The 12,280-nt window shown below is 37.2% G+C and overlaps 1 protein-coding gene across 25 annotated transcripts in view; it reads right to left on the bottom strand.

The window, feature by feature from the left end:
- TCF12 (transcription factor 12) overlaps nt 1-12,280 on the bottom strand; it is a 372,042-nt gene that overhangs the window by 38,485 nt on the left and 321,277 nt on the right. For 24 of the 25 annotated variants that reach the window (XM_021094715.2, XM_021094708.2, XM_021094704.2 and 21 more), the window contains one exon: nt 4,629-4,707. In XM_021094715.2, the coding sequence (XP_020950374.1) occupies nt 4,629-4,707 (79 nt within the window). Of the gene's footprint in view, nt 1-1,023; nt 3,626-4,033; nt 4,708-12,280 lie in introns of those variants that run through there. The other variant, XR_014810871.1, reaches the window with a different exon arrangement.

Genomic DNA, 12,280 nt, shown 5'->3' on the forward strand with positions numbered 1-12,280 from the left:
TCAACCTGGGCGAGAGCAGAAAAAGAAGGGGGGGCATGGAAGTTTAGTGGATACTGGCAATTGGTGGACCTGCATTCTAGTTGATCTATACTATTAATTAATTTTGAGTCCTGACTATAAAATATGGATTCATAGTTTCATTTTTAATCTGCTTTTATAAGGCCAATGAGGTAAGATATGAAAGCATTCACTTTGTGAGCCTAAAGGTCTTTTTGCCTATGAGACCTTATTATTATTAACTCTTCCTGATGATAGAGCTATCATGTAATCTATGAAGAAAAAAGATACAAAGACTTTTCTAATTTTGGCCCGCTGCTGGTTATTAGCTATGGATGAGAACTTGGGGGCTATGAATAGAATTTAGATTCAGTTCTAGACAGAGACTGAATGCTTCTGACACTAGACAGATCGGCACCCTCATCTTTTTATAAAACTAAAATACACAGGTTAATTTAGAATCATATTGGCATCTTTTATCTCTAGCTTGTGATCCTCAACTGTAGCATTATTACACAAATACAGGAAAACAAAAGTGCAAAAACTAAAATCCTAAGGGGTTTCCCAGAGAATAGGTTGTTTTCCCACTTCCTTCCTGTCACCTGTTATCTGGTGGTAGACAAAGGTCAAGATTTTGGGCTTCTAATTCCTTCTATTAGACAAGGGCAAGCTTTCAACTATGTATATACTTAACATTTTTTTAAACTATTCTGGGCTTTTTAGTGACCACCTCCAGAACCTAGTTGTTATTCAAGAAGAATTATAATAAACCTACTTGAAATTTAAATGTATTGACCATTTCTAGAAAACAAATTAGCTGACAAAGATAGGAGAATCAAAGTATTTGGCTAGAAAATCTGGAAAGGCTTTCTTTTCCAAATTTAAAATAAACCCAGTGTTTCTGATCTGCTCTCACTCTGAGTGGGAGTCAGTAACAACCACCTAATAAAACTGGTTAGTAAATTTAGAGAATAGGTAACACACTTCTGTGCGGGTGAGAGAAATTCTTGGACCATTTATCACGCATTTTCTTTTTTGGGGTGGGGGGGTGTGCTTGTGCCATGTGGAAGTTCCCGGGCCATGGACTGAACCTGAGCCACAGCAGTGACAATGCTGAATCCTTAACCTGCTGAGCCACCAAGGAACTCCACCAAGCATTTTCTTATTTTGTTTGTTATTTATCCATGTAATCCCACTCTAAACTCAAACTTTCATGAGATCCACCACACTGGGAAAAGGCTGAATAATCCTAGATGTAGCACTGAATGCTTTGCTTTCCACAATCTGGCCCCAGCCAACCTTTCCATCTTAGTGCTTCACGTTTCCATATGTGAAGAGTTCATAACCAGTGATCTCAATGACTCTGGATGAACAGGTCATGCACTTTCTTACAGCTAGATTTCTGTCATATTCTTCCCTTTATACCCAGAAAGTTCTTTCTCCTTTTAAAATCCTACTCTCTTCATGAAGTTCACCTGGAGAACTACAGTTTAGAGTGAATTCTGACAGTTCTATTTTCATATTATCTCTTATTTCTCAACTAAAGTGAATATTTGCTTAAGTCAGGAAACCCACTTTAACACTAGGTACACTGAGAGATGATAAAAATAAATATCTGACTGATTAAATGAGCCCATACTGGGAAATCCCTTCTTTCCTCTTCCTCTCCCATTCCCTCTTTATTTTTATTATGGATGTTTGAGGAATGCTATTGAGTACTGCAATTATTAAACTTTTGTTCACTGATATTCCAGAAGGAGGTAAAGAAAGGCAAAAAATGGTTTTGTCTGTCTGCTTTCCCAGTTCCCTTAGTAACCTATACTAAGTTAGTAAGTAACATTCTCTTAAACACAAGTCTTTTCTCAAATAACAAGTGTATTAGACCCAGTCATATTCTCTCCTACCTTGCTGCTAGTATCCAGATTTTGTTCAGAAGGTATGTAGAGGGGGTGTCTATTCCTTCCTACCACGAACCAGGAAAGAATAATTCTATTTTCAGCTTTTGGGACAAATCCTAATGACTAAGAAAAATACGGTGGTATCATTTCTGTTGTGAGCAACTCTGCTAGGCCCAGTGCTGATCAATGAGGGAAAATCTGTTGAAGTGGCTTCTGGAAAAATAATCTTAAAGGCACGGAACAGATGGTCCTTTTTTTTATATTAGACATGGTTTATGTCCACATACCCTTCGTTATATCCACCTTCAACTGCTGTCTTGCCACTAGCCTGGGAAAGCATTGCAAAGAAGCAGACAGGAGCCCTAAGTGAGTCCAGGAACTTACCCTGCTATGGGTTTCATACAAGACAAACAAAATCCCCTTATTATGTAAGCCAGTTGAGATAAGAGTTTCTCTTCCTTTCAGCCCAGAATATCCTGATAAAATATCACCATCTCAGAAGCTTCCTTATAAGCATTCTCTACATTTGAAAAGTATGTTCTTGGTCTGAAAAGTTCCCAAGGTAAATATGTAGGATTGAAACAAGAACAATGAATGGCTCAGAAGTTATGTTGCTTTGTACCTGTGTTACTATCCTTACAAGATCTGTGCTAAGTCTGACTGATGCTCAGGCATAAAGAGCAGGGTAGAAAGCACATAGTGGGTACAGTTTTTTACTTTACATAACAGGCCACTGCCACACAAGGTACCAAATAATTTCTACATATTATATAGGAGCTCTTGTTTGCTTGATCTTTTTCATTTTTCCTTCAACTGTGAATTCTTTATCACACAGTACTTTCCTTTTTCCTCCTCCCTTTCCATGTCTGCTCTTCCAGTTTGGAAGGTGCATGTATGTGTGTATGTGTATAGTAATAAGAAGAAAACACTAGATATAAGAGATGAGAGAGGGAGACGCACTACATAAAATCAGTCTTTTTTCAACAGGATTTGAAACAGGAGTATATGAAACGGGAGTATATGAAAGTACTTTTCTTTGAGTAAAACTGCTGAATTAAAGAAGCAGCATAGTAACACCTTCATGACACAATTCAACAGTTCATTGATTTTCACTGATCAGCTGAATTAAAGGGGGAAAGAGGATATTATCCATTAAACATCAAATAAAAACAGTGGAGGAAATGTGAGATTTTACTCTGGACTATTATTTTTTGACAAATGTCTCAGCCTCTGATTCTCCATTTTACTGATGTAACATCATAGATGCTGAGCTCCTCTGCTGCCTGCCTTACCAATTAGTGTTAGTGAAAACCAAAGAACCTTCCATAGCTATCTTACTGGGCAGAGGAGGAGAGGCAGTGGGAACATATGGAAATGTATGACATAGCTACCTCAGATGAGAAAATGAAATAGGCTGTGGCAAAAATGACACTGATAATTTCAGTAAAACTGTGCCATGAGGGTGAGTAGGGTTAAAGTTACATCATTCTTCCTGTAATTTCAGCCCTCTCTTAAACAACAACTTTAAGTCAATGGGTCTTTCATAGTCCTGTCTATGTGGGGAACAGCTGTTCAACTTTTACTAGACAGCTGAAGCCATGATGTCTGAGAAAGTGGCAGAACCCACTAATAGCTGAAAGCAGCTGCCAGCAGTTCATCATCTCCACACTGGAATGCTTCTCAGCAGAGTCACAAAACAAAATCACAGAGCACAGGTGATAACCAGGGCCCTGATACACCAGAGCCCTGGTTTTCAGAAACCCTGAACAATGCAGAGAGGCTTAACAGCAACAACAACAACAATGCCACAAGATTGAACTAGTGGCTTGATCAGGATAACAGAATCATTTCTGAGGACAGCTGTTGGGAGGAAAATGGCAGTATTTATCCATTTGTCTAAATGTCTTTTTCTTAGAATTAATACATTTTTGCTTCAGTATGATTTTTCTCCAAACACTGCTCAGAAAAAATACATTTCAAGTATTAAAATTACAGCTTAACAGATCTGTTTTCCTGTAATTGTATTTATTCTTAATAAACTGAAAATTCCTATTTACAATAACAGCAATTGTATCTCAACAAATTTGACACCATAGGAGATGTATCCAGAACTTGTTAAAACAACTGGGAAAAAAAACCAGGAAAAAATAATACAAAACTCAACACTTTAACAATATTAATCCACATTCACATTCATTCTTTCCCTTGGCAAAAAAACATTACCCCCAAGAATATATACATATATATATGTATGAAATCATAACTTAGTGAACTTAAAAATAAAGACGAACAATGTAGCAGAAATCATTTTTCATTTTTGAATCTTATATGTGGTACGTGAAAAATGCAGAGAATAAGGAAGAAAGAAGTTACATGTACTCCTAAATAGGTTTATTTTCTATGCTATCTTATCAAATTTTTTGATTTATTTCCTCCTCTGTATTTTAGCTTCACCTCAATTGCCTAGCCTTATTTTTAGCCTGTTATAATAACTGTTCTTAGAAATTATCACAAATTCTTTTAAGAATCAGAGAAGATATAAATAAATAGTTCAAAACTAACAAATATCTCAATATTCTTCAAAAAGAACTTAGGAGAAGATTCTGTTTAAATGCTTTCTCAAAACAGAAATGATTTTTTCCTGAGTTTTTACTAAATTTTACCAAAAAATAAACTTAAAATATTTCCATGTTAGCCCCATATATGTTACTACATAGTTAGATAAAAGCCTACCTGTGAGAGGTGAGGGTGATCCAACTGGTGTTGATGGGTTTGATGGAAAACTACTGCTGGTATGGTCAGGAGAATAAATCTAACCAGGAAAAAAAGATATACATATATTAATATGTGAAAACAGCAAAAATACACATCCATTTGTAAGGAGTTACTTTTATATATATATTTATTTAGGGTTTTTTAATAATGATTTTTATTTTTTCTATTATAGTTGTTTTACAGTGCTCTGTCAATTTTCTACTGCACAGCAAAGCGACCCAGTCACTCACACACACATACACACACATTCTTTTTCTCACATTATCCTCCATCTTGCTGCATCACAAGTGATTAGACAGCAGTTATTTTTACAATCTCAGTCATCACCCTTAAGACTCAGAGTGAAAAAATTATTTACTCAATTTTAGGACTATTCCATTATGTAAAGGCTATAGAAGCCACAGTTTCTTTTTTTGTTTTTTAATGGGCACACACAAGGCATATGGAAGTTCCTGGACCAGGGATTGAATCCAAGTTGTGGACACAACCTATGAAGCTGTGGCTATGCCAGATCCTTTAACCCACTGTGGTGGGTTGAAGATTGAACCTGCACTTTCGTGGTGACCCAAGACGTTACAATTGAATTCTTAACCTACTGTGCTACAGTACGAATTCCCAACAGAAGCCTGTTTTAAAATTAGGATGAAGGAGTTCCTGCCATGGCTTAGTGGAAACAAGTCTGACTAACCATGAGGATGCGGGTTTGATACCTGGCCTTGTTCAGCGGGTTAATGATACGGCATTGCTGTGAGCTGTGATGTAGGTCATAGAGGAGGCTCAGATCCCATGTTGCTGTGGCTGTGGCATAAGCCAGTGGCTACAGCTCCAAATTGACTCTTGGCCTGGGAAACTCCATATGCCATGGGTGTGGCCCTAAAACAGACATAAAATAAATAAAAAAAATTAGGATTAAAAAATATCATGAATATATTCTGAGAGGAATAAAGAGCTCATCCTTATTTATTATACTAATTGAAAATAATTTAATTTTTTTTTTTTTGTTTTCTGTTCTTTTAGGGTTGCACCTGTGGCATATGGAGGTTCCCAGGCTAGGGGTCTAATCAGAGCTGTAGCCATGGGCCTACACCACAGCCACGCCACGCCAGATCTGATCCACATCTGCAACCAACACCACAGCTCATGGCAATGCTGGATCCTTGACCCACTGAGTGAGTCCAGGGATTGAACCTGCAACCTCATGGTCCTAGTGGGATTCATTTCCGCTGTGCCAAGAAGGGAACTCCCCAAAAATAATTTAAATTTCTAATTGCTAGAACAAAAGAGGACTATAAAATTAACAAATGTGATAATCTTTCTAGAATACACTATCTAAATAAGTTTTATCCATTAAAAATAATTAACTTAGGAAACTATTAACATATCTTTTGATGAGAATAGTCCTTAAAAATACTTTTTAGGGAGTTCCTGTTGTGGCTCAGTGGAAACGAATCTGACTAGCATCCATGAGGACACAGGTTCAATCCCTGGCCTTGCCCAGTGGGTTAAGGATTTGGCACTGCTGTAAGGTGTGGTGTAGGTTGAAGTCATGGCTCAGATCTGGTATTGCTGTGGCTGTGGTGTAGGCAAGTGGCTACAGCTCCAATGAGACCCGTAGCCTGGGAACCTTCATATGCTACTGGTGCGGCCCTAAAGAGCCAAAAAAAAAAAGTTTTAAAAGCCAAAGAAAATAATTTAAAAAACAGTTACCCTTTTCTCCTTTTAAAGTTTTCAGTTTGATTAACTACATTTTCGCCAAATTTAGCTCCTAATGATGTATGAGTGTAGTAAGGGAAATCAAACTTCAAAGGATATTCTGTCACCCTTGAAGAAAAGGACAAAAACCTGTAAGCTCTTCAAAAATGTTCCCACTGTGGTGCAGTAGTTAAGGATCTGGTGTTGCTACTGTGGTGTAAGTTGCAGCTGCAGCTCAGATTCAATTCCTGGCCCAGGAACTTCCATATGCTGCAGGTGCAACTGAAAAAGAAAAAAATTTCCCCCCAAATTTGTAGACTTTATTTCCTAAGAGGATATAACGTATCTGAATGTATAAATTTTGGTGTTTTGGTTATTTTTCATATTTCTAACAAAATAATGACAGAAATCCATTTCAGTCTATGTAATTAATCATTAACCATTTAAAAAGTCTCCTTAATCCATGTACCAGCAGTTCCTAGGAGCTCTTCTCTAGGACAACCCCATTCCTGTAACAGGCAACATAAATCATCTTCACATCTCAGCACTTAACTTAGGGCAGATGATCAACTTATTCGGAGAAACTGTGGTCAAATATTTTAAAAAGAAAAACCACTTCTGGGTGTATCCCATAGAAATAATCTTACTCTGAATAAGTTTATAGCTCTAATAAATTTAAAGAGGCCCACGTTATAACACTGTAACGGTCTCTGCACTGGTTTTAAAGACAGTGTAAATTTGCAGAAAAAGTCAGGTATTGGGAAAGGCTCTCATAAAACAAAATTCCACAAGTCATAATCATCAAATGTTAATGGATTTCTTTCTTTCTTTTTTTGGGGGGAAAAGAAGATAGCACTAACTGAATTGTAAGCAGACAGAAAGTCTATTTTCCTTTGACTGCAAACAAATTATCTGCATCAACTCTCTACACTGTATGATGTTACTAAACTGTAACTGGAAATCCCTTTGCCTACCAACTCATTCCAAGGAACCAGACCTAGAAGTTGTATATTGAAGTTGCAAGGTCATTTTAAAAATCACAGTTGTCAAGATGACGTCTAAAGACTATATAGGACTTAGTAATAGGAAAGTAGTAAAGATCAATATCATTGGTCTTAGAGATGTTATTACCTTTTATTTATTTATTTTTCTGGCTATGGCCACTGCATGCAAAAGTTCCAGGACCAGGGATCAAACCCACACCACAGCTGCAACCTGAATCACGGCAGTGACAACACCATATCCTTAACCCACTGTGCAAACAAGGGAGCTCCCAAGTTATTACCTTTTTAAAAGTGATGTTTCACACATATGAAAATTAGTTAAAGGTCACATTTTAGTTCGCAGTGGCCTGATTACATACAGTGAATTATTTCAACAGTAAATAAATTAGTTAAGGTCACTGAACTTCAACCAAAATATATCTCAACATAACCCTTTTTTTTTGTAAATCACTATTTCTCATATTTAAGATTCAAATAATTACAACTTTTGTGAGCAACTTAACGTTAACTTTTATGAAACATGCCCTGACTATGATATTGGTAAGGGAGAGAAGGGTACATTAACACTGATGGTGTGTGGTGGAGGAGTGAGAGATGTTTAATTTCTATGTAAAATTTTACCATAAACTATACCAACTTGCTGACTTTGTATTTCCTTGTCTATGAGAATTGCATGAAAGCACTGGAGAAAAGGCATTCCCACTGTGTCATACCTTTTGTTTTGCTTTCCTTATACTGCTTACATTAATACCTAAATGTCTATTTTTTTTTTTAATCTTTTTAGGGCCACACCTACAGCATATGGAGGTTCCCAGGCTAGGGGTTGAACCAGAGCTGTAGTTGCCAGCCTACATCACAGCCACAGCAACGCAGGATCTGAGTCACATCTGCGACCTAAACCACAGGTCATAGCAATGTCGGATCCTAATCCCACTGAGTAAGGCTAGGGATTGAACCTGTGTCCTCACAGATGCTAGTCAGAGTATTTTCCATTGAGCCACCACAGGAACTCCCCTAATTGTCTAAATTTGATTACTTGTTTATTATCTTTATTTTATCCTTTTCCCTAACAAAATGTATATTCCAGAAGAGCAAGGGGACTTTGTCTTTTTCAGACAAAACCTGAATTATACAGCATCTGCAGTAGGTTCTGATTCTACAACAGTGCTGGTAAATAAATACTTGTTGAAAGAATGAAGAATATCCTCCTCCGTATAAGCAGTTACCATTTGAGTACCTCCCTTAAATCCTTGGATATATTTATCTAGACTCCTTCTCTTTTACTCTTCCTGTTCCCTCAATGTGGGTTTTCTGAGAGCTCCAGTCTGTCTTCTTTTCTATTTACCTGTGTTTTATTTCTTGGTAATACCATTCTTTATCAAGTTTCCACTATGACAGCTTTGTGAATGACTCCTAAGTTGACATCTCTATCCTCATACTGATTGCTGGACTTCTCTATTTGAGCATATCTTTCTTTCATCCCAAGCTCTGTATGTCCAAACTAAAATTTGTATCACTGCCCCAAGCTTCCCACCCCTCCCATCTCTATCTCACACCAGAATTCTCATGGTCACCAAAATTGCACTCGCTCTCCCCTCCTTTGCCCTGCCCCTCCCTCCTTCTCACCACAGACACCAATGCCCACAATTCCCTATGATGTTTCTGGGATAGGTACATATCATTCTTACTGTCATGACACTACTTTAAACCTTTATCAGAACTTGTGACTGGACTATTTAAGTCTTTATACTTTTAGTTACTACCTGCTCCTTATATTCCATATGAATTGCCTTAACAACTGACCTTAACCAGTTTTGAACAAATCTCACATAGTGCTTCCTGTTGCCTACTAAATGATGTTTGACATGTTCCATGATCTGGTTACAAAAATCTTTTTACCTTATACCCTACATAAAACATTATATGCCAACAAAATATTTTTTCATTTCCTGAACAGAACTTGTCCTTTCAAAAGGCTTGTTCCTAAACTTTGCCCTGATGGAATTCTTTTTTTTTTTTTTTTTTTTTTTTTTTAGGGCTGCACCTGTGGCATATGGAGGTTCCCAGGCTAGACTTGAATCCTACGCCACAGCCACACCAATGCCAGATCTGAGCCGAATCTGTGACTACACCACAGCTCACAGCAATGCCGGATCCTTAACCCACTGCGCCAGGGATAGAACCTGAAACCTCATGGTTACAAGTTGGATTCATTTCCACTGCACCACAAAAGGAACTCTCACCCTGATGGAATTCTATACCACATCAAAGCTCAACTCAAATGCAACCCCCCCCCCCCATACTCTTGGAGTAAACCATACCTCTCTTTGGTCTTTTACTTTACACTATGCTCTATGTCATCATTTTTGTATGCCTGTCTATCTTCTCTCCTTAACTGTAAGGTCTTTGAAGGGAGAGTCCTTATATCATTCAACACTGAATCTATCATTGTCTTTCACTGTCTTGCACAAGTAGGTGCTCCATATTTTTTAAAAAACTTGATTAGGAGTTCCCGTCCTGGCTTAGCAGAAACGAATCTGACTAGCATCCACGAGGGCACATATTCAATCCCTGGCCTCACTCAGTGGATTAAGGATCCAGCATTGCGTAAGCTTGGTGTAGGTCTCAGATGTGGCTCAGATTTGGCGTTGCTGTGGCTGTAGTGTAGGCCAGTGGCTACAGCTCTGATTCTATCCCTAGCCTGGGAACCTCTGTATGCTGTGGGTGCGGCCCTAAAAAGACTAAAAACAAAACAAAACAAAAAAACTTGATTAAATTGTACTTGAAATCTGTTACAATATTTTTTGATAAAAAAGCAGGACTCAGTAGCAGTACTGTTTATCTTAGTACTGATACAGTGGGGTTCAGGAACAGAGGTAAAGGGGGAGAAAAAGATTCTATTATAAAGATGCATTCATTTACAAATCAGTTTTATGGGATAAGCTTAGAGAACAACAATACAGTGAGTTTCCAATATATATGAGAATTAAGTGTTAATATACTAAGCTGTCCATACAACACTGTTAAGGCAGGTAGGGGCTTCTGAGGGTATAAATAGACTCTCAACCCTTAGTTTTCCCTGACAACTCTACCATTACATTAAACAATCCCTGAACATGCTAAGAACTGGTGACAACGTCTTCACCTCAAAGAAGGAAGAGTTTACATTTTAGAGTCATTTATCACCACTTTGCAGTGACTAAGCAAAATGCTCTGATATTTATAAAATTGGTGTGAACTATTAAAAATCACTGAAAAAACAGAAGCGGTACCAAAAACACATCAATGTATATTTCTGATGTTTTTTTTCAAAAGCAGCTTCTCCATTTGTATAATAAAAGCTATTTTCTCCACTCACTCAACACATTCTCTGGTTCTACTTTGCCTTAAATTAAAGTGATGACAGACAGAATTGTTGTTAATACTTTTCCTGAACTGAGAGCCTGGCAAATTACAGGAGTTTTGTCTTGTCCCTTTTACTTTCATAAAAGGAATGTGTATGTAGGAAGGGGAGCAACAACATTAAAAAGCAGAATACTGCCTTTTAGATCACAGATCATGTCATTAAACTTCACCTCTGCATATTTATTCTATTACTAAATCACATACAAATTATACTTATTCTGTAGAAATTGTTGTGCTATTTTAAGAAATTCTAAACAGAAGGCTTTATGTGATAAAGAGCATTCTAAATCAGGAATACATTACTTTTTGTACTTTCTGACCTTAAAGAACTCCTACATTGATGTTTCAAAGAAAAAAAAGAGAAGAAAAAAGTCAGTCACTTAAAAAAGGGGGATGGGAGTGATTTAGAATCTAGAGTATAAACACAAAGTAAGAACTCATTCTGCATGCAGTCCATGGTCCTCATACTGTTAAATGACCAATGATGAATAACTCCTAATACCTTCTGCCAGGCTTAACCGGTAATATGCCTCATTTTACTGCAACAAATGAGGCTCCTCCTCCTATCAGTCATGGTCTATTCCAATCAGCAGGGTGCCAATAAGCCAGAGGCTAATGAAAAGGGCCTCAGACAAAAAAGAAACAATGGAGAGCTCCCAAGCCCAACCTTGGAACTGTGAGCCCAATTTTTTAAACACTACAGTGCACATTTCAGTTAATCTTTGTTATGCTAATGTTATTGAGTCTAAGGAACAAAGAAACTTATTTCATGAATTACTTTTAAACGTCAACTTCCCTGAATTTTCTTTTCTTTTGTTAGAGACTACTGACCATTTAACTATCCAGATTAACACACACACACACACACACAACTCTCTCTCTCTCTCTCCCTCTCCCCTTTGCTCTTGAGGTAGAAATCAAAACATAAATTATCACAAAGTCTGATATAATCAACAAAGTTAAACAGTCCTCTTGTTTGATCTCTTCTAAATTAAAGACCAAGTGTTTTGATATGGTATTAGGCACTGAAATAAACCAGATGTTTCTTCTTCTATATAAATCTCCATGGGCACAATCTTAAAGGGTTATTGTCTGGCAAATGTTCAGGGAAACACTGAAATGGCATGAATATCCAGATTTTCCTTTCCTTCTATCTACCCTAGTTTATCATCTAAACTAATGCATAATCCATAGGGCTTTGGGAACTTTGGGTAAATACTTTCATGTATAATTCTCTTTCTAGCTATCCTGAGATTAAGATCACAATTATCCAGGCTTAAACCTAAAATAAAGGAACCTTTGCAAATGTATTATCAGGCCTTACATGTTTAATCACACAGTATTCTGTGTTCTCTTTAATACCTAAACTGAAGAACAAACATTGTAACCTCTGATGTTTCACACTTGAAAGACCATCTAAGACATTTATCAGACATGTGGGGAGCTAGAAATAACTTCTAATGACAATAGCATGGCACTTCATCTAAATAGATGCTATATTTAAAATGT

The sequence above is a fragment of the Sus scrofa genome, chromosome 1, assembly GCF_054392235.1.
Source record: "Sus scrofa isolate SSC_HxYL_T2T_F1_AM1 chromosome 1, Sscrofa_HxYL_maternal_Yorkshire_Landrace_v2.0, whole genome shotgun sequence".
Lineage (NCBI taxonomy): Eukaryota > Metazoa > Chordata > Mammalia > Artiodactyla > Suidae > Sus > Sus scrofa.